This window comes from Nomascus leucogenys, chromosome 18 (genome assembly GCF_006542625.1).
Source record: "Nomascus leucogenys isolate Asia chromosome 18, Asia_NLE_v1, whole genome shotgun sequence".
Lineage (NCBI taxonomy): Eukaryota > Metazoa > Chordata > Mammalia > Primates > Hylobatidae > Nomascus > Nomascus leucogenys.
This window is the reverse complement of record NC_044398.1, coordinates 74,390,232-74,414,243: the sequence shown is the minus strand read 5'-3', so window position 1 is coordinate 74,414,243 and position 24,012 is coordinate 74,390,232. Positions and strand designations below refer to the sequence as shown.

Genomic DNA, 24,012 nt, shown 5'->3' with positions numbered 1-24,012 from the left:
GAGATAATATAGCATATTTGTCTTCATTTACAAGGCTGGCCCCTGTGTCATCCAGAAACTTGAATTTTGGGAGAGCACCCATCATCCTAATTGATAATAGTGACTCACTGTGCCCAAACTACAATGTGATTTATGCTTAACACTTGTTTTCCTTCCAGAAGTTTGGAATTTTGGTATGTGCCAGACAGAGGGTACCTACGTGACCAGCTCCCAGTAAAAGCTTTAGCTACTGAGTCTATAATGACCTTCCTGGTGCATAGCATTTCACACCTGTTGTCATAACTTACTGTTGAGGGAATTTAGCACATTCTCTGTAACTCCATGGGGCGAGAACTCTTGGAAGCCTGCACCTGGTTTCCTCCAGATTTCACCCTATGCACCCCCTCCCTTTGCTGATGTTGGTTTATATCCCTTTGTTGTAAGACGAGTTAATGGGCGCAACACACCAACATGGCACGTGTATACATATGTAACTAACCTGCACATTGTGCACATGTACCCTAAAAATTAAAGTATAATAAAAAAACATAGCTGGAAGTATGACTTTATGCTTAGTTCTATGAGTCCTCTTAGTGAATCATCAAATACAGTAGTTTTGGGAACTCATGACACAACCGATAAGCCCAGTCTAATCATGGGGAAAACATCAGGCAAATCTCAGTTGAGGGGCCTTTTACAAAATACCTAACCAGTACTCCTCAAAACTGTCAAGGTCATCAAAAACAGGAAAGTCTGAGAAACTGTCACAGCCAAGAGGAACCTAATGAGACATGACAACTAATTGTAATGTGGTATCCTAGATGAGATTCTGAAACAACAAAAAAGAGACTATTAGGTAAAAACTAAAGAAATCTGAATACAGTATAAATACTATTAATAATGTATTGATATTGGTTCATAAAATGTGACAAATGTATCATACTAATGTAAGATATTAATCCAGAAGACTACGCGTGGAGCATTTTGGAACTCCCTGTACTATCTTCAAATCTTTTCTATAAGTCCAAAACTATCCTAAAATAAAAAAGACCCTTTAAAAAATACTTGAGTATCTATTATGTACAAAGTACTGTGCTAAGCATTAGAAAATTAGATCTATATAATTACTTCAGGTAAAGGCATTATCAATCATATGTTATTTTGTTCCACACCTGCTCATTTAGCTGTATGTTAGCAGAAAGGCCAAATTAAGATATTTAGTTTTATCTATTTAACTTGACTGCACATTTATATCTTATTCTAGTAGATTATGACTTCCTGGAAGGTAGAATAAAATTAGAATTATCAACTTATTGAGCATGCCCTAGGTATTTTTACATTCATAAAACAGAGAGAGTAATAAACTTATACTGAAATAATAATTTGACACAAAGTAGAGTGAGCAATAAATACTGATCTGTTTCAATATATGACTAAAGGTCATGATGCTCTTTTAATCTATTGATTGTCTTCTTTACTAAACGACTATTTTGTGACTTTCTATGTTTAATAAAACCGTAAGAAATGTGTATTATACACTCAAAATTGTCACATTTTCATTACTGAAGCTTTTCATTTCAATAACCATTAATTTTCTGCTTGAGGAAGAGGAGAATGAATGGGGAATAATTCTCCAATATTTGGATCACTATTATAATTCTACTGCATAATCAAATATATATTTGGAGTGTGATTTGTATAAGATTTTAAGATGATGAATCAAGAGATGAAATATTAAATGGGCTCCTTTAAAAACTGTAAAAATTTCAAAATGATCTCTATATGCAGATCCATGAAAATGAAACTTAGTGCCTTTGTGGAAGATATGCCTTTGCTAGATAAAACCAAATAAGCAGGTCTTTAATATAATTTATTAGCTTCTATTATGCGTAGTGTCTAAATCACACCCTTTAAATAATACAAGTCATCTTAATTCATTTAGCTCACTGAAAATAATGTAATAGAATTATTGTAGATGACTCAGTGATTTATTACAAACCATGATATATGGTCAATTATTTTAATTTTCAAGTACAATACTCCACAGACACATAAGGCAAAACTCTCTCTTTTCACAATAGCTTCCTGTGGCCTTAAAGAGACATTTTCTTTTAATCATATTAAATAGGCCCAAAAGTAAGAAATGCAAATATAGTAGAATGAAATGCTGTTTAAATAGAATTATTTAGAAATATTAGGAAATACTAGGCAACTATACTAACGGTAGCTTCAGTTTCTCTCAATTCAGCAAAAAAATATGTTTTGCTCTAGGATTAAATTTTTTATTAATTTCCTTGAAATGCTGATATACTGGCAATTTCCTGATTACACTAATAACTTAGATAAACTAGATGGACCAAATGAAGTTGCAAAACAAATTAGAAAAAGTTTTAACTGCATCAAAATAAAAATATCACATAATAAAATTTATAGTATACAGCTAATACAGTAAAGGAAATTTATAGCATTAAATGATTAGGTAAGAAAAAATCTCAAATCAGTAATAGAAGTTTCTATCATAAAAATATCATAACAGAAGGACAAATAAATTCAAAGCAAAGGAAGTAAACAAAGAGAAGAAATATATGTAAATATATACATATTTATATATAAACAAATTTTGAAGACAGTAAAACAATTTTAAAAACAATAAAAACAATTGAAACTTAAAGCTGTTTCCTTGAAAATATCAATAAACCTCCAGCAAGACTAAAAAAAAAGGAGAGAAGCCATCATTACCAGGATTGAAAAGAGGTTATCATTACAGACCCAATAGACATTAAAATAACAAATAAGGAATACTATGAACAATGTTAAACATGCAATTTTGACAGCTTAGATAATTCTTCAAAACCAACATCAAAATTTACCCCATATGAAGTAGATAACCTGGACTGTCCTGTAATTATTAAAGAAATTGCATTCATAGTTAAATGCCTTTCAACAAACACATCTCCAGGCTCAGGTAATTTCACTATGAAACATTGGGGATTTAAGTAAAAAAATGTTATCCTCGGCCAGGCGCAGTGGCTCACACCTGTAATCACAGCACTTTGGGAGGCCGAGGCAGGCAGATCATGAGGTCAGGAGATAGAGACCATTCTGGCCAACATGGTGGAACCTCATCTCTACTAAAAATACAAAAAAAAAAAAAAAAAAAAAAAAAAAAAATTAGCTGGGCATGGTGGCGTGCGCTTGTAGTCCCAGCTACTCAGGAGGCTGAGGCAGGAGAATCACTTGAACCTGGGAGGCAGAGGTTGCAGTGAGCTGAGATTGCGCCACTGCACTCCAGCCTGGTGACAGAGCGAGACTCCATCTCAATTAAAAAAAAAAATGTTATCCTCATTATTTTCCAGAAAAAAAAAAAGACAACTAACTCATTTCATAAGGCCATCATACCCTAGTACCCAAATCAGACAAAGACATTACAAAAACACAGACAATTTCAGACTAATATTCTTCAACGACAGAGGCATTAAAAAAATCCTCAAAAATGATTAGCAAATAGTATCTAATAATACACATAATAATATAGCATAACAAAGTGTAGTTTATGGCGGGAATGCAAGACTGTCTCAATATTTGATAGTGAATCATTATTAACATTGAAAACACATGATCATATCGACTCATACAGAAAAAGCATTCTACAAAATTCAACATCCATTCATGAGAATACTATCAGTAAACTAGAAATGGAACAAAATGTCCTCAACCTGAAAAAGAGCATACAACTGACATTATATTTACTGGTGAATGAATGCTTTCTGGCTAGTATCAGGAAAAAGACAAGGATTTCTGCTCTCAACACCTCCATTAATCATTATACTATAATGAAGAATTGGAAACTAAGATTTAATAAAACATTAGCATTTAGCAACAGCATTAAATAGGAATAAATCTGACAAGAGACGTCAAGAATGTATACTCTTAATAACACAAGATACAAAGTCAAAACAAAAACAGTGTTTTTAAACAGCAATATATAATTGTGAGTCAAAAAAATTTTAAATAACAATAACTCCTCTCAAAAGAAAAAAAACTTGGTATAAATCTAAATAAACATGCACAGGTTCTGAATGCTGGAAACTGCAAAATGCTGATGAAAGAAATCAAAGACTTAAATAAAAAGAAAGACATACCATGTTCACATATTACGAGAGTCAACATAGTAAAGATTTCAATTCTCCCCAATTTTATCTATAGCTTCAATATAATTCCAATCAAAATCCCAACATGATGTTTTATAAATATAAACAGACTGATTTTAAGTTTTATATGGAAAGTCAAAAAATTAAAATAGCTAAACCATTTTGAAAAATAATAATAAAGTCATAGGAAAAAAGGGGTACTAACAAAAGCATAAATATGAACTGTACAGAACAGAGTCCAGAAATACACCCACACATTTTCAGACAACTTATTTTTGACAAAGCTGCAAATGCATTTCAATGAAGGAAGGACATTGTTTTCAACAACTGGTGCTGAAACAACTGAGGATCTCTATGTAAAATAATATACCCCTTAAGCCTCACAACTTATTACAAATTAATTTTAAATGAATCCTAATTCTCAATTTTACGTAAAACTTAAAAACTATAAAACTTTCTGAAAAAACCAGAGGAGAAAATCTTCATAACCTAGTACGAGGCAGAGTTCTTAGATACAACACCAAAAGCATAATCTATTAAAACGTTTTTTGAGAAATAGGACACCATAAAAATTAAACAGGTTGGCTCCACAGGAAAAAAATTAAGAAAATGAAAAGCTACAGAATGAGAGAAAATATTTACAAATCACATATCCAAAGAAACACTTGTATCCAAAATAGATAAAGAACTCTCAAAAGTAAGAAAATAACCCAATTAAAAAGTGAGTAAAAGATTGTTTTTGTATTTTTTGAGACAGGCTGGAGTGCAGTGGTGTAATCATAGCTCACTGTAGCCTTGGTCTCCTGGGCTCAAGCAATCCTCTGACCTCAGCCTCCAAGTGGCTAGGACTACAGGCACACACCACCACGCTCAGCTAATTTTTTTTTTTATTCTTTTTTTGTAGAGATAAGGTTTTGCTATGTTGCCCAGGCTGGTCCTGAACTCCTGAACTCAAGCAATCCTCCTGCCTTGGCCTCTCAAAGTGCTGGGATTACAGACATAAGCTGCCACACCAGCCCAAAAGATTTGAAGACACTTAACTAAAGAATATATACAAATGGAAAATAAGCACATATGTTCAGCATCCTTAAGGAAAAGCAAACTAAAATCATGATGTGATACAACTGTCTATATATTTGAATGACTAAAATTTTAAACTATTGAGAATACCAGTGCTTGCGTTCAAGGATGCACAGAAAATGGAAGTCTCTGCTGCTTGGAATGCAAAATGGTACAGCCATTCTGGAAAACAATTTGACAATTTCTCATATAAGTAAATATATACTTACCATATGATCCAGCAATCCCACTCCTGAGTATTTACCCTAGAGAAATAAAAAATTAGGTTCACACAAAAATATGCACATGAATGTCTGTAAAAGTTGTATTCATAATTTGCAAAACCTAGAACAACCCACTTGTCCTTCAGCAGCTGAATGAACTGTGGTTCATTCATACAATGGAATACTACTGAGCAATAAAAAAGAACAAATCATAAATATATGCAACGACTTGCATGAATCTCATAGGCAATTTTACTGAGTAAAAGAGGCCAGTCTCAAGGTTGTATACTATAGGATTCTATATTTTAACAGTATATTAATATTTTACAACATTATCCAAAAGACAAAACTAAAATAATGGAGAACACATCAGTGGTTTTCAGGGATTAGGGATGGGATGAGCATGTGATTATAAAGGTATATAGCAAAAGGGAGTTTTGGGAGTGATCAAAATGTTCTGTATGCCCCTTGTGTTGGTCATTATATAAACCTTTACATGTGTGCAAGTCATAAAGCTGTATGTAGAAAATAATTTTATTGCATGATAATTTAAAAAATAAAAATGAAAAACAAAAGGACTATACTGGATAAAAAAGAGGTTTGTTGGTTAAATATGGCTCAGTGCTATGTCTTTCCCCAAAGTAGATGCTCAATTAACTTTTGCTAAACAAAAACCCTGAAAACTGACTGTAACGTCTGCTTCAATATCAATCTCATTTACATCCCTAAGATTCAAGTATTTACATAACTTTCTGTACTGTCATTAATACTTTCTGACATGGCATAGATCACTGAAAGATGTCTAGCTTACAAACATTTAAAAACCTCAAGTGCAAGTTAGAAATTCAGATATATCAACCAATTATTTTAAACGTTTAAAAAACTATCATTGATAATAGTAACTTTTACTTTACATATTGTATGTTTATCCTCATTTTAAAAAGGACAAGATCGATTTGACTGAAGTCATTACTCAAAGACATAGTATCCCAAACAAGCATTTAATAAGTGTTTACATAATCTTTATTAAATATGGAATGAACTGCACAGCTATGCCATTAATTTATCTCAGATATTTACTCTTTCTAGGATTTGTCTTTTTGCTTGAATTAGCAAAACAGACTTAAAAATTGTAATTATTCTGGTTCTAACTGCTTACATCACTAACACAAAATTCTGTGCTGCTATATACTTTAAAATTTTCTGTGCTAAATAAACACTGGGTATTTGTTTGCCTGTAGCTTCTGTGCTACCAGTCAAACCCAGTAGGATCCTTCCATGTCACTCCCTACACTGACCTGTGACAACAAGTCTAAGACTCATTAATTCTGATCAATTAAGCTATATCATATGTATGTGAATGAATACAAATAACTTCATCTATACAAAAAAAAACACATTAACTTTGTACTTGCTTTGCTCTAAACTGTGTATAATAGTATTCCTATGATGGAAAATGATGAATCATGTAGCTGAGGTTTTCAAAACTACCTAGCCTAAGAATTAAACACATTTTTAAATTGCAAAGATGTTATTTGCATATATTTACAGTACAAAGTATAATTTGCATACTTCTTTGACATTTCTATTTGCTACAGAATTATTTTAGAGCCCTCCACATTACATTAATCATTTTGAAAATATTCTTTCTGAATATTCACTTAACATATGATCATTTCCAGTTTACCTATGTATAGGTCAAGTCTCAATGAAAATTTTGAATTTTACAGTTTAAGTTAAACTATGAAGTATGTTATAATGATGCTAAAACACATTCATTTTTTACATCATTTGTAAACAAACCAAACTGAAATGCATTTTAGCAACCAAAAATATAATAAAAAATTACCTATAGAAATAATTATACTATGTAACTGAATGATGACAAAAACACTCAATCTGAAGCACTCAATGCAGTAATCTTATTTTATTGAGTCAAAACTAGAATAAGCCATAATGAGTTTACTTAACTATTTTTAAAAGAAAAAACTAATATATCAAGTTGCAGCTTTCTGTATTTTAGTTTTGTTAACATACAACACACTGATTAATAAGGACACTATTATGAATAAGTAGATAATAAAGTCAATTTGCAAAAAAAAAGTTTATTCAGAAACATATTGGTTCGAACTTTCAAATGTTCATGAGCATCTCATCCACTGGCTTTAATTGCTTTCTTTCCACAGCACCTAACATTTACTGTTCAGTTCCTTCGCACATCCTACTCTGGAGCATATTACTATGAGTACTGAAGTAGATCAAATCATAGAGAAGCACAGTCTCCTACGAAATTACAATAAGGGTAAATTACCCTTTAGGTAATTTTCACAATTTAGCAGTTAATCATAACTAGATTGTGTGAGCCCATGATTAAGGCTCCTTGAAATACCCACTTAAGCTATTATAAATGTGATGAAAAGTGAATGACTTTGTCACCTGACTGAATTTACTTAAACATTTTTTCAACCCAAAATTAAAAAAACATTTTTTCAACCCAAAATAAAACCACTGCAAAACAATCCTAATACGTCATACATTTAAAATATAGTAAAAAACAATCCAGTGTTAATTAGAGATTAATATCCCTCTAAAATATTAGCAGAATTGGGAAAAATTGCACAAAACAGGTTTTTTCTAAACATGCATGAAGCATAGAGACTGGGTTATACATGCCAATTATAATATGGCTGCATGATTATTGAGTGCACTTAGAGAGAAACAGCATCTCCACAATTATTAAAACCAAGTTTTTATTATACGAATGTTGAAAGTTAGCTCCACTCCCCAAACTCCAGTATTTATAATACAGATTTTTTAGTAAACTCTTTTGAAAAATATTACCTGCTTCTGTAGCCATCTTTCACGCCTTCGTTGTTTCCTTCTTAGATTCTTCAACTTGCTCCTTTCTCTCTTATTGAGCCTCTGATTAATGCTGCCCAGTGTAAAATTGGCTGAGTGCAGGAAGTCCAGAGGGGAGAGGTGCTCTTCCTGGTCTGAGGCCTCCGGCATGCTCCTGCCAGCTGCAGGCAGGTCCATCAGGAAAGTCAGATTGTTAGTATTAGTATGGTCAGAGTACACTGAAGAAGCTTCTAGACCACACTGAAATTCTCCTCCTCTTTGTGTCTGGGTCTCATGGGGGGCCACTGAAAATCTTTGCAGCAGCATACCAGGATCAAAACTGGATGGATTCTGAAAGGAACAGCTATTTTTACTAGATTGTAAAGGCAAGCCTGAAAGGTCAATAGGCTGTGTTTCGTTTAGTCTGGAATAGGCAGTAGTCTTACTATGTATTTCATATAAAGTGGGTAATAAAGTCAGTTTCTCACTGATGTTCAGATCCAAACTATGTGATTTTCTATGAAAAGCTCTTGTAGTGCATCTGCCAGTCACAAGCTGGGGAACAAAAAGCTGGTATTTTGGTTCTGATGCTTTGGAGAGCAGTTTTTCGTTCTTCATCTCAAAATATGTTGATCGCACCTCCAGGCAGAGTGCTTCTGTTAATCTTCCAGGGTCATTATTATTTCGGGCCATGTTTAAAAGCCTGTGATTTCTGTTTTTAGAGCCACCACCTGTCAGCAGAGCTTCCTTGTCACAACCTGACTGAACTCTAGGATGTGACAAGTATTTCAGTGATGGTCTCATTAGTCTGCCTGCCTGTGTTGGCTGATAATCGGTCCGGCTCTTGGAGAGATGTACAGCTGCAAGCTGGCCACAGGAACATTTTGGAGTGCTGACAAAATTAAAGCCCCCTAAACGGGCCCCACAGAAAGGACAATTCAGTTTTCCAACTGTCCACTGGGCCTACAGGTAATAAAGAAGAATAAAGACAGTGCTTTCATTATAAAGTAACCGAAGAGAAATTTTTTTTTCTTTAAAGCCAGCCACATGAAAGTTTTCTACGCCACAGAAAAGGCTAGCTTTCTGTTTTCTGATTAGTAGACTGAACAGCAAATAAAACAAGCCTTCCAAGAAATAAAGATAAGCAGCGCCAAAGTTCTAGAATGATAACATATTGCAAATCATGCCCATCCAAACAATATTTCTAAGAATTCTAAATGAGAGTCTTTTGAACAATAGGTTGAATATGGATACAGTATGAACTAAAGAAAAATATGCTATGGATCCAAGAAGCAAATCAGTGGACAGAGCTTAATTTGCAAGTAAAATCTCACAGAAAAGTATCTGTTTTGATACACTTCTTGCATACCAAGCACCGTGGGAGGGAACGTTACCCAACCAACGGAATAAAGCTCTTCCTGGCTTTTTACATACAACCAAAAGATATTGATTGCATACATCAGACAGTGCATTTTCTATGCTTAGATTGGAAATTAACAATGAACTGTCTTAAAATTATCTTTCCAACTGAGATAGTGAAATATCTGCAGTGTCCTAATATATTTTGTTAAGTTTTATAAACAGTACACTGGCATTCTCCTAGAAAATTGTTACAGTGTGAGAAGGGATATCTATTAAATGTTATTTTTTAACAAAAAATTAAGCTGCTCAGTGGAGAAATGTAATTATATATTTCCAAAGTCCTACTACTTATAATTTTGTAAGAGAGGAGTTTTGAATTGTGAAAAATAACTATACATACCAGGTCAGTTCTTGCTCTTATAATATTTCATTAAGGATCCTTTAAAGTGTAGAATTTTCATTTTGATTACACCAATGAGGGTCATTAATTGTCCTATTTATTTTGTATGTTTGTGCATTTATGTATGTATGTGTAGATACGAATAACACATACAGAATATTCCATTTATTCAACAGGACCTATTCTTGGTGCTGGGAAAGACAAATTAACAAAATATAAAAGTCCCTGACTTCATGGCGCTTTTATTCTAGGGTGGAAGCTAGGCAATTAACAAGTTAAATAAGCTATATGTATATTTAGGTAAATATGTATATGTGTGTGTATAATAATATGTATGTCATATATATGCGTCTGTATATTTAAAAGTAACACATTACGTGTGTGTGTGCGTGTGTGTGTGTGCGTAAAAAATACAGACAGGTATATAAAGCGGAGAAAGGAGAAAAGAAGTGTGAAGAGAGGTAATGGGAGTGAGGAGCAGTAAGAGGTTGGCCAAGGAATGCATCTAAGAAAAATAGCTCTAAAACGAGGACAAAAACATTCTGAAGGTTGTATATTCTTAATTTTACTCAGAAACTAAGAACTTACTTTTTGGATTAGGCAGCTTATCCATTCTGGAAGGGCTTCTATATTCATGTGCCACACATGACAAATATTTTGAGCATCAACTGAATCATCTTTATCCTGTTAAATAAAAATAAATGATATTACTAATTACCAGTTCAGAATTTATTTCACAAGTTTCATATTTAAGTAAAACTCAAAAATACAAATTCTATTTTAGCTAGAAGGCAAATATACACTGCCTTCCCTTCCTAACTCCCATAATAAAAAAACAAGCCCACAAAAAAGATTTTTTAAAAATTTCTTCAGGGAATAACTACCTGTGATTTAAGACAAAGCCCTTCCATCTCATTGAGGTCATCAAATGAAATTTACAATTTAGCAGTTAGTTACTGAATGAACACATCTAGTGTCTTTTTCTGCATGTGAGACAAAATAGTGTCTTTTATGGCAACTTTCTCCAGCCCCAAATCTCTATTCTATTTGAATTCTACTAATGACAGAATAAAGTTGCTCTATTCTCTATCAAGATGCTAGATGAATGTGCAGAAAGATGCGGGAGCAGAATGATGGGATTCAGGACACACTACTCCCAAATAGGCCTCCTTGGCATACTGAAAAACAGCAAAGGCAGGAAGGTCTCACTAACCTTCCCCCTGCCCTTTTCCCCTGAAGCAGGTCAATAACCTAGGAAGGACTTTCTGACCTCCCATAAAGTATGACATAAGACTCTTATATGAGAGATGCTAAAACTGTCCTTAGAAACTTTATAAATTAACCAAGGAAGAAGAGGGGGACAAACAAAAATAAACCAAGCTTGCAGCACATTGAGCATTAATCCCCAGGTTTGCTTGCTCTCTGACCTGCTTCCTCATGGCTGTTTGGTGCCTATTGCCCCAAATCCCATAGATCCTAGATTATAGTTTCCCTTAACTGCTCTATAGGTAACAACTTGAACATTATGAAACTCAAAGTTTTCCCTTTGAGATATTCCTCTAGTTTTCCCTTTGAGATATTCCTCTAGGTCCTGCATACCAATGAAACTATTAACACCAGCTGGTCTGAAAAACCCCATTGATGCCAGCTACTCTGAATGAAGGATACCACCAGAAGCTGACTCACCAAAGAATGTAGTTTCCACATCCTGATGATTTCATCCCTCATTCCCCAACCAATCAGCCACCCCAATTTTCCAGCTCCTCACTCTCCATGGTTTCCTTAAAACTCCCAGCCCAGAACTCCTCAGGGAGATGAAGGATTTGAGGGTCTCTTCCCATCTCCTTACTGGACACCTTGCAATCATGACATTCTTTCTCTGCTGCAAATCCTGCTATCTCAGTGTATTGATCTGTTACTACACGGTGGGCATATGAAACTGTTAGTCCTATAACAGTGCCATCCCCTATACCAGGAGAAAGGTATTTTCAAAACTGCATTTGAAATTGGCCCTCTAAATAAGTTTACCAATTCATCTAATAAACGGGGCGGGAAGAGGTGTACTTCAGTGCAAGTTTGTATATAGATAAGCATATGACAGACTAATAGGTCGTTTGAAAGGTAAATCTTCAATTTTAGCAAGAGAAGAGAAACTTTAAGTCACAGTCTATCTCCACTGTTCAGCAGCAAGCAAACTGCATGAAAACAAATACCCTAGAATTATTTTTCATAAACCCACAACATAATACAAATATAAATAGATGTTATCAGATTTTCCCCCTCAAAAGAGAAATTCTGGCACGTTCAATCATTGATAATCCTAGCGTTCCAAACTTTAATTATTCTAAGACATCTGTGGATGCCAATTTCTACAGAGAGTTTGAGAGAGAATATCAACGCTGGTAAGTCCAATGTTCTCTTTTGACTAGCACTGAAGAAAAGAGCCTGCATCAAAATCATGAACTCTGTGAAGAGCCACCTTAGAAGAGTATTTCACAAAATGTGGTCCCCAGATCACTAGCATTAGACATAAGTTGGGTTACTTACTAAAAATTTATACTCCTGGGCCACACCTAACAGTGTCTATAAATTCCTACTTATGATCTTCATATACGCTAAAGTTAAGAACACAGAGACATCTTTTTTTAGTGTTTAATTTTGTGTGCTTCTGTCATCTGCCTTTTCTAAGTTCTAATAGTGATTAATTTACAGTAACAGTTCAGTCATGACTAGCTTTTCTTTCCAACTCATATATAAAATTTTTAAAGAAACTTGGGAAACATATTGGAAGTGACTCAATAAAACTAAACAGTATAGCTTTATCTATTTTGCCCCAGAAACAAAATAAAAGTATGGATACAGTTTTTGAAAAAGTAGAATTAATTTTGCGAAACATCCATACTCATACACACTAGCTCCTTTCATTAGCAGCTGACAATTATGAAGATTAGTATAACTCTAATGAATTCTTTAAAACAATCTTACAGAGAATACAAACTGGAATTGACAAATGAAGTAATCTTTTAATGATCAGATCCAGAATTTTGTTCTGACTTTTCAAGATTATGTCTACATATAGAGAAGGAAAGAAGGGTGGCAGCGACAGAGGGAGAGAGGAAATTTCTACACTGGTAGAATAATAGAATATCAATGTCAAAATAAGTTAATGGCACTCAACTTATCAATATTTATTCAGTGATTACTAAATAGTGTTGACCACACAATGCATGTAGAGACATACTTACTAATATGCCAGGGATTGTGTTGCATAAAGGTACATCTATTACTTGTATTAATGTATTAATATTTCACTGTCCTACGTCTTATTTTACTATGTACATTTCATTATTTCATTTAATCATATAAATTGATCATTTTTTAATCACATAGCATTGATCATAACACTAAAAAACCACTACCCACTATAAATTTCGTAAATGCTTTATGAATACTCCTATGAGAATAAACACTGGAGTCACAGTTGTAGGTAGAAGAAAGTTTTACAATGTACTTATTCTTCTTATTTTCACTAAATAACAAATATTTATATTGTGCTCACTATGCGCAGACACCGTTTTAAGAGTTTTTACTGTCTTACAGATAACACTGAAACAAGCAATCCCAAGCTTCCACATTGCCTCTTATGCCATATAAAATACTACAGTTTTTAGGGCAATAAACTTTCTTTTATCTCTAGCCTGTGTATGCTTTAAGGCATGATACTGCTATTCTTCTCTAAGCTTATAAAACTAAAACTGAAGCATATCTTATTTTTAAATTAACTAAAATAAATTTATGTAGGGAGAGGTATGTTTAGAAAAAAATTCCACAGCTGATTCTCCTTTTGTACCCCTCAAACTCAACCTCCTTCATTTGAGAAAAAATAATATAAAACAGCATATTTTTTTTTGTTTTAAATAGCTAAAATTTAAGTATACTTTCATCTCCTCACAACCAAAAAGAGAGGAATAGCAATTCATACAGGTAGGAAAGCATAAAAAGCTGGGTTGAATTTATAGCATTGTTTCATTTTCTGAAAACTTTACATATGGACCAGGGTAAACACAGACACCTCAACTATAAATGAAACTGCTAACTACTTTCACCTGTATTTACCAACACAGTCTTAGAAAAAATACATTTTTATTTGTAATATTTATTTCCAATATAATTCTACAAGAGGATGTATCAACTATTGTTTCTAAGTTTTAAGTCAGTTAATTTTTAAAATCACACAAATATATAAATGATAAAACAAGTTTTGATGGACATATTTTAAGATGAGTGATGAAACTGGAGGCAACCCAATTTGAGGAATTTAAAGCCATCGAAGTATTAGCACAAGTTATCTCCTCGGGAAAAATTTGACTGAAAATTAGAACTGTTTTACTAGGATTTAAAAAAATTACTGGACAGATTTTCTTTATGTCTCAAATTTCCCACATGGAGGAAGGAGGAAGGAAAAGGAGGAGAAAGTAATAGCAATTTCATGTAATAATGTCAGAAAAATGTTGACAACATTATGTTTGTAAATGAAATAATTTGTTCAAGCAGCAGAGGGAGCCAATGTATTGTTATTTTAATTTTTTCTTTAAGTGTTGGGAATATTCTCAGTTGCTATAACAGAAAAATATCACTTAATTTTAAAATTACAAATTTGATGCCTTATTTTTTATCATTATGTGATCTTTAATATTTTTAATTAAGTGTAACAAGTTACATGCAAAAAGTTGATAATATTATTACGTAATATTTTGGAAGATGTTTAACCCTTGGCATTTCCAATGTAAGCAATAACATTCCCTCAGCTAATTCTTTAAATGCGAGCCAACTATATTATTTGACTACCACAGCTAACACCACAGGGAAAAGACTATGTAACAAAAATGTCATTTAAATTAACATTATTAATTGTCTAAAGTGTCACAAATGTAAAGGAACCACTATTCTATTGGACTGCCTAGTTTGCCTATTTGTACTTTGAGAAGGTACTTTGAGAAGGTACTTTAAGGGTAAAAACTTTTTATAAACAAAAAGTCACAATGAATTGAAAAAAATGAAAGCCTCACTTAAAAAACAAACAGGCTCCCTGCCTCAATTCTTGGTACCTTTCTAATTCACTCTTCATACTATTACCAAAATAATCTTAAAATTCAAAAGTCATGTTACTTCCTCCCACTGACTTCCCAGCTCCTACGATAAAGATCGAAGTCTTTGACTTACAAGACCATACATGATTTGAACAATACCCAACTTTCTACTCTCAGATCTTGCCAAACTCCCTCTTCATCTCTGAACTCCAATCGTGGCAATCTCTTTTAGTTCCGGGGATCTACCACAGGGCCTTTGAACATGCTGGTCCTGAATCTTGGAATGCTCTTCCACCTGTACTGTCCTCACTTATCCATCATATCTCCACACAAGTCACTTCCTCAGAAAAGCCTTACAGCTAGGTCCAGCATTCTATCTATATCCTACTCTTATGGCTTCCTATACTTTTCCTTTTTGCCACTTAAACAGCTAATAATTTATATCTATATGAGTAACCAATATTTAATATTTATATAACCAGTCATTATAAATATTAAATTATTTTACTATTAAGTTATAAATATCAAACTTTTAATATGGTTATAATATAATTAGAATACATTTATAATTGTTATAATATTAATAGAAGATTAAATGATAAATCCTGAAAACTTCACAAGGACATACCATTTCTCTTCTGCTCATCTTTGAATTTCCAGTTCCTATTACAGGACCTGTGTGGTCTTAGTCTGGTTGGGATGCCATCACGAAATGCCAGAGACTGAATGACTTAAACAATAGCAACTTACTTTCTCTCAGTTCTAGAGGCTGAAGGTTTGAGATCCGGGTGCCAGCATGTTCTGGCTCTGGCGAGGGCTCTCTTTCCAGCCTGCAGGTGGCTGCTTACTCACTGTGTCCTCACAGGATCTCTTTCTCTTTTCTTCCTTTTACAGAGCCACAGTCCTATTGGATTAAGGCCCCATCTTTATGCTGTCATTTAACCTTCATTAACTCCTAAAGACCCCATCTCCAGATATAGTCACACTGCACCTTTAAAATATGCACTGGGAGGGAGGGCATACAATTCAGTCCATAGCATAGCATGTGCTAAGACTAGTATGGAACAAATATATGTTGTCACTAAGAAAAGGGAACACAAAGTATTAAAAATGTAATAAGCAATAAAAATATTTATTTCAATATTACAGCCATTGAAGGAAAAATACTACCAGAATAATAAAGCCAGAGAGAAAACAAGCAAATTATCTAAACAAAAAACATGAGGGAGGAGGTATATACTCTAATAATCAATTCAACATTCATCAGTCCTATTCATGTCAGCCACTGCATTGGCAATGGTGTTATACAGATGAAATACTTCATAGCCTGGTGATGGAAGAAGTCAAAACTTAATAATTAAAGTGTTTTATTGTAAGTGTTTGACTCCCTCAGCTCCCAATTACCTGAACCTAGTAGAATTTGGTAACTGCCCCTAAAAGTCTCGTAACTACAATGAATGTTGACCAATGATTTCTTTTAAAACCTATGGACACTTTTAACTTATTTAGGGTCTTTACATATGGATATATAGTTTGTATGCTAACTCTGCACAAATCCAGGGCAAACCTTTCACAAACTAGCTCCCTCTAGAATTGCGCAGTATACAATCTGCACACTGAAGAAAATGTCTGATCTTCTAGATCTCATTTAACATTTAACACGAATAATCAACACTTTTTTTTTCCTAGAAAATGTTTGTCCCTTGACTTTCATAATATTGTACCCTAATTTTCGGTTCTATTTTTCCACTCTTTTTTTTTCTCCTTTGTGAAGCTTCTCTTTTTCTGTCTATCCTATAAATGTTCCTATATGATAGGAACTACTGCTCTCTCCTTTTTTTGGTTCTATTTTTTTCACTCTTTTTTTTCTCCTTTGTGAGAGCTTCTTTTTCTGTCTATCCTATAAATGTTCCTATATGATAGGAACTACTTATCTCTCACTCCATTCATACACTGCATGGTAATCTCATCTACTCTCACAGCTTCACCTAAAACTTACATGCTGATGATCCACAGTTTTAGTTCTGAATCCCATATCCATAGAACTGAGCAGCCTCCTAAAATATTTGAATATTCTACAGGCCACATAAACTTCACATGTCCAAAACCATGACAAAACTAACTAAAACTAAGGACGCCACTCCCTAACACAGATTGCACAAATGGAGACCATTTCTGTTATTTTGTTTCTACATCTTTAGGGTCTTTGTTGTTGTTATTTTTTGGTTTTTGCTCACATTTCATCTATCTCAGGCCTGAATGCAAGGTCGAAGTCCCCCTTTCTCCTAGTGGGCGTTGTAGATTGTCTGAAAACTTCATTCTAAATTCTCTTTCTCATGTCTTACTGCATGCCAGTGGCTAGATACCTAAAGCTCAAATATCCCAGTTTCCCTTACAATTCAAATTCCACACCAACCTAACTTTGACAAACCTGATACACCCGCTCAACATTACAAAAGCAGAACTGATGGGTGCATTTGTACTGTTTCTTGTGGCAAATTTGGTTTTGGAGGTACATGATTATTCTGCAGCAAACATCACAGCAATTCTAGTGTCTAGTTCCTAGCTTTGGGAGGGCTGAGACAAAGAGTGTGATACTTCCATTTCCTGGCAATGGTCAGGGCTAAAGAAGGCAATTGGTCCTGGAGTCAACAGCTATTGATGTTGTTTCCCCAGTTTCCTTATTCTCTATGTTGTTCTGAGAGCCATTTCATGTCTGCATGTGGAAGACAGGAGATAAAGCCCAGGGTGCCCTCGGGATGGAAAGAACCTAAGGAGAAACTCCCTACATAAAGCTGGTTATAACCTCAGTATGAGGGTAAATGAGAAACCTGTTTCTCGGAGGGCACACAAGGAAACTTGCCTAACTTTGGTATTCAGTAGAAGGAGAGGAAAAAACATTTCCCCTCACAATATAGATTTTATTAAACAGTACAACACATAAAGGACAGAACTAATACATTCATCAGATTATGAATTTCTTTTCAACAAAGCCACCACAAGAATGAAATATAAGTTACATAAACTGGGAAAAAAATAGTTGCAATACAATAACCAAAAAAAGATTAGTATTTAGAACACAGAATCTCCAAATATCAAAAACAAAACATCCTAATAGAAAAATAGGCAAGAAAAAAAGACATTTTGCAGAAAACACACTTGACCTCGAGAATGAGATGTTAAATGTTGGTGAAGATGTGAAATCACAGCAATGCTGAACTATTGCTGGTGAGACTGTCATTTGAAAACAGCATTGCCCAGTAAAGTTGAACATGCACATACCCTATGATGCTGGAACTCCATTTCTAGTAATACTAATGCCAGTGTGTGCAAAGATATGCATAAGAAAGCTCACAGTAGCACTGATTATAAGAGCAAGAAAAATAGATGTAACCCAAATGATTATCAACAAAGACTTTAGAGCTCTTTCAACAAGAATTTCAACATGACTTTAGAGATCCTAAGGACCAGAGTATATTCTGGAATACTATCCAGAAGTGAAAATGAACTAAATCTACACTCAACATGGTGATACTGAGTAAAAACAGCAATTTCCAGAATAATCATAGTGTAAATTCATTTACAGAAAGTTCAGAAACAAAACACTTATTATATATACAGCTTATTTTTAACTGTATAGTTACTTTAATAGGTGACAAATTTAGCAACCTTTCAGCACAGTACTGATAAAATTACTTTGGGGTTCTACTAATTTGTTTTTTGGTTTCCTTTAAAGGATCCTTTCATGTTCATTTTTAATATTTTGATAATGTATACAGATTTATAAAATATAAAATATGTTTTATAAAGGGAATTTAAAGAAAATACCAATATGCCCACTACCAAGCTTAAGAAATTTAACATTAACATTACTTTAGAAGCCCCCCTCAGAGTCACTGCTTCATACTACTCCTTCTGCTAAGACTTAACCATGATATTGAATTATCCCCTCATTTTAAAATAATTTGTGTGTATTTTATATATATTTAGTATATAATTTTTACATATTTTTAATTACAGATGCAATTGTATATAAATGAATATATTTTTATTTTATAAGGTATTTTCAATGGTTTACATCTTTTATTATGTTTATACATTTTATTTTACATATAAATCTATAGAGACAGAAATAAGATTGGTATGTTGCCTGGGGATGGAAGCAGGACAAATAGGCCTGAGGAAACTTTATGGGGTAATGAAAATAGCCCAAAATTGCAATGTAGCAGTGATTACACAACTAAAAATCATTAAGTTGTTATCTAACAATGGGTGAATTTTATGGTCTACAAATTATACTTTAAAATCTGTAAGAAACAAACATATATATGTTCACATATTATCTTTCCTGCGAAGTCTCCTGTGACCAGCCCAGGCAGAATTTTGTTTGCATTCCTCTGTTAGAGTACTCCTCAAATCAGGCTACACTGGTTGGCCTATTTTCAACAAGACTTTAGAGATCTAAGGACCAGAGTATATTTTTTCAACTCTGTATTACTCTTCCACTATCCATCCCAATACATCCTACAGCAGTGCTTGAACTGTTCTTGCTCATTAAATATGTTTTAATGAATGAATAAGTGGGAGTTCTCCAGGTAAATAAAAGGATCAGCCACTCTAGTGAGAAGAAGTGACATCATATGATATCCTGAAGGAAGAGCAAAGGCAGCAAAGAGAGTGTGGAGGTTATGAGCACTGGCTCTGGAGCCTCACTGCCCAGTCCAATTGCAGCTGCACTTCTTAGTAGCAGTGTGAACCTGGGCAAATTACCTAATCTTCTGTGCCTCAGTTTCCTTATCTAGCAAATGAAAATGATAGGTTATCTTCCTCGAAGAGTTACTGTAAGGAATGAATAATATTTAAAAAGCATTTAAAACAGTTCCTAAGCAGCAAGTACATAAAAAAGTACTCTACATCATTAGTCGCCAAGGAAATAAAAACTAAAGCTATAATGATATACCACTATACGTCTATCAGAATGGCTAAAATTATAAAGACGGAAAATACTAAGTATTGGCAAAGATGTAACTGGAATTCTCATATGTTGCTACTGAAAGTGAACATAAACTTTGAAAAACTACTAACAATTTCTTAAGAAATTAAACTATACCTACCTCCATGAACCCAAAAATCCATTCCTACACATATATTAAAAAGAAATAAGAAAACGTGACCCAAAATTTATAAAAATTTTGATAGTAGTTTTATTCATAACTTAAAACTGGAACGAATGCCAATGTCCTTCAGCAGAAAAAAATTGATAAACTGTAGTATATTCATAAATGGCACACAGCTCAGGAGAAAAAAGGAACACACTACTGACACATGCAAAACATAAATCTCTAAAATACTACGCTGACAAAAATAAGTCAGGCACAAAAGAGTGCATGCTGTATTATTCCATTTGAAGGAATGTAAAGAACAAGCAATGGTGAAAGACATCAGTGAGAGGGAGACTACTGCCTGCAGAAGGGCAAGACAAAAATTCCTGGGGTGATGCAAATGCATATCTTGATCTGATTCATGGCAGGGCTGATAAAACTTATCAAGTTGTACATTTAATTTTTGTATTACATATAAGTTATATCCACCAAAATACTCTTAGCATAAAAAGTTTTGGATTTTTTCCCAATTAAAATGTTATTTCAAGTCATTAAAAAGTATTTGGTTCGAGACCAGCCTGATCAATACGGTGAAACCCCAACTCTACTAAAAAATACAAAAATTAGCCAGGCATGGTGGCAGGCGCCTGTAATCCCAGCTACTCGGGAGGCTGAGGCAGGAGAATCACTTGAACCCGAGAGGTGGCAGTTGCAGTGAGCCAAGATCACGCCATTGCACTCCAGCCTGGGCGACAGAGCAAGAATCCACCTCAAAAATAAGTATTTGGCATGTAGTAGGTATCTAATCAAAGTTATCTATTATTATCAGTTTAGACTAGCTAATTTGTTAAAGTGGAAGGGAAACCATCATGATCAAATATAACTGAGGTAAAACAACGAAACAAACAAAAACCAAAAAGCTGAGTATGTCTCCCAAAGAAGCAGAAGAAAACAATGACAGGTGATTACAGTCACTCTGTCTGTTAAATTTAGAATTCCCTCCAAACTCCATTAATTACTTTCTAGTTCATGCCTCTTTGATACTGCTCTTAGAGAAGTTAAGGAATTTTTATTTTTGTTGTTTAAAAACACTCATTTTTATCAGGATGACCAACACACACTTGAATATTATTTAGGTTTTCCTATGGGTTACTTTTATATTATACATGAACTTTTCTCTTCTAGGCCCATAGCGAATACAAAAAAAAAAACAACAACAACCATATAACAAGTTTCCAATTCTTACTAGGATTCTGAATTTAATTGTGCAGTGATTACTGAGGCTCACTCATAGTGGGAATAAAAAACATTGACTATTATCTTCAGCTTATGCCTATAACATTGCACTTTAAACATTAAGGTCATATTAACATTAGTAATTAAAGGCAAAATTAATTTTAACTGTGGAAGGGGGATGCTTTTTGAATACCACTTTAAAATGTTTTCAGTGGGTCAGGTAAAATAAGGTAAGAGTCAAGGAGTCACGACAAAGAACTATAACTACTCTTAATAAGGTAGAGAAGAATAAGTGTGCATGTGTGTAGATAGGCCCACAGCACTCCTCTACCAGGCAACTGAAGACTGGAGTTACCAATACTCACCTTAATCACTTGGTTCTCAAGATACTCCATAAAACAACCAGAGCTTGCTATACATTTTCTACATTTCCAACAACGAAGAATACTTGTTTCCTCTTGACTATAATTTTTAGTTATCAATTCTTTGCTTCTTTTCATCTGTGGAAACATTAATGCATTTTTACAATGTTAAACTGTCAGATAAACTGGACTTTCTAGATCCTTAGCACAGCATTAGCTACAAGTGGAGAGTAAAGCAGGGAACTATCATTTATTAACATACCTACTAGTTATCAGGTTTTAGGTTTGGGGCACTCTATACATTACATCTGAGATTGAAAATTCCAATTAATTATGATGATATGTTAATGACTACCAGCTTATTTTCTTTGTGCACAAAGTTTTATATCTACTGCTTTTCATTTGTCTCTCACTAAAAGTGGTAAACACAATCTGTAGAGTCAATTCAGTAAGTTACTGCAGTAGTTTTTTTGTTTGTTTGTTTTTAGACAGGGTCTCACGTCACCCAGGCTGGGGTACTGTGGCACAATCATAGCTCACTATAGCCTCCAACTCCTGGACTCAAGCAATCTTCTTGCCTCAGTCTCCTGAGTACCAGGGACTACACAGGAGTGCACCACCACGCTTGGCTAATTTTTTTTCTTTTTACTTTCTGTAGAGACAGGGTCTTGCTTGGTCGCACAGGCTAGTATCAAATTCCTGGCTTTCCAAGCAATCCCCCTGCCTCAGCCTCCTAAAGTCCTGAGATTACAGGCGTGAACCACTGCATCTGGCCTACAGTGGTTTCAAAGAGTCATGACAAAGGACTAAATATTCTTACAAGTAGGATGTTTTAAATAGTCATACCATTAAATTTTAAAAATAGGATTTACTGAGTTGTTAATTCTGTGAAAATTGGAAGTGCCTACCTTAAATTGACAGCAAAAATCCTTTATCCTGAAAGCAACAAAGTCTCCATTATATTGTACTTATCGGAACAGTTAACTATATACTACATCTTGTATATAATCAAGCAAGACTCAGAGAACAGCCCCACCAAATTTGTAATCTATTTTTGCACCTGAGATTTTATGTCAATACTTTGATTTAAGCCAATTTGGGATAATAGTTTCATATTAATATATAACAATTCCAAAATAGGTACAGGGTGTTAAATAATTTGTCTGGTAATTATCCATTACAAAGAAAGGCAATATTAATTTATCGGGCTACCCACATGGGCCTGCCTAGTTCCCCGGCCACACTTCCTCATTTGTTCATTCATTTCTCATTCATCCAACACTTATTGAAAGCTACCTATTTGCCACACAAAGAGTCAAACTCTGGGAACATGAAAATGAGTAAAACTTATTTTCTGTCTCAGAGGTGCTCACTATGCTACAGATCAACAGTTTTTCAACTGTAGCACATAGAATCGCTTGGGAAGCTTTAAAAGAACAGTGATGCCTAGGACCCACTCCTAGAAATTTTTACTGATTCTTGAGATGGGGATGGAGGTAGAAATGGACATTTAAAAAAAATTACCCGAGGGAACCTATAGTATGGTCAGGGTGAACACGGAGACATGCGTACAATTAACAATTAAGTAAAATGCAACTATAAGAGAGGGAACATGGACAGACAGTAACCAACTTTAAAGGTAGGACTTAAAGAACTCTGGCTGAGAGGGCACAACAAGCCCCTCTAGTTCAGACCTTCGAGTAGACAGGCTGCAGTTCTGTCTCTACTGACCCATCTTCAGAATGCATCTTAGCCCAGTTGACCACTCCATTTTAACTATGACCTCAATGACCACCAAAAATCGTTTAATTTGGCCGGGCGTGGTGGCTCACGCCCATAACCCCAGCACTTTGGGAGGCTGAGGCTGGTGGATCATCTGAGGTCAGGAGTTCGAAACTAGCCTGGCCAACATGGTCAAACTCCGTCTCTACTAAAAATGCAAAACTTTAGCCGTGTGTGGTGGCACATGCCTGTAGTCCCAGCTACTCGGGAGGCTGAGGCAGGAGAATTGCTTGAACCCGGGAGACAGAGGTTGCAGTGGGCCAAGATCATGCCACTGCACTCCAGCCTGGGCAACAAGAGCGAAACTCTGTCTCAAAAAAAAAAAATTGTTTAATTTGCAAATGTTCTGCCCTCCCCTTTCTTCATTGTTGAAGCACTAACACACTTAACTTCTTTAGTATTCTTCTTTCCTCTCTTACCCTTCTTA

The 24,012-nt window shown here is 34.4% G+C and overlaps 1 protein-coding gene across 2 annotated transcripts in view; it reads right to left on the bottom strand.

Annotated features, from left to right (window-relative positions):
* RNF180 (ring finger protein 180) overlaps positions 1-24,012 on the bottom strand; it is a 224,092-nt gene that overhangs the window by 160,576 nt on the left and 39,504 nt on the right. Inside the window, exons 2-5 of one of the 2 annotated variants that reach the window (XM_003265981.3) lie at positions 21,807-21,941; positions 10,602-10,697; positions 8,255-9,214; positions 5,420-5,455 (exon numbers count right to left, since the gene is read on the bottom strand). In XM_003265981.3, coding sequence (XP_003266029.3) covers positions 5,420-5,455; positions 8,255-9,214; positions 10,602-10,697; positions 21,807-21,941 — 1,227 coding nt within the window. Of the gene's footprint in view, positions 1-5,395; positions 5,456-8,254; positions 9,215-10,601; positions 10,698-21,806; positions 21,942-24,012 lie in introns of those variants that run through there. The other variant, XM_030798531.1, reaches the window with a different exon arrangement.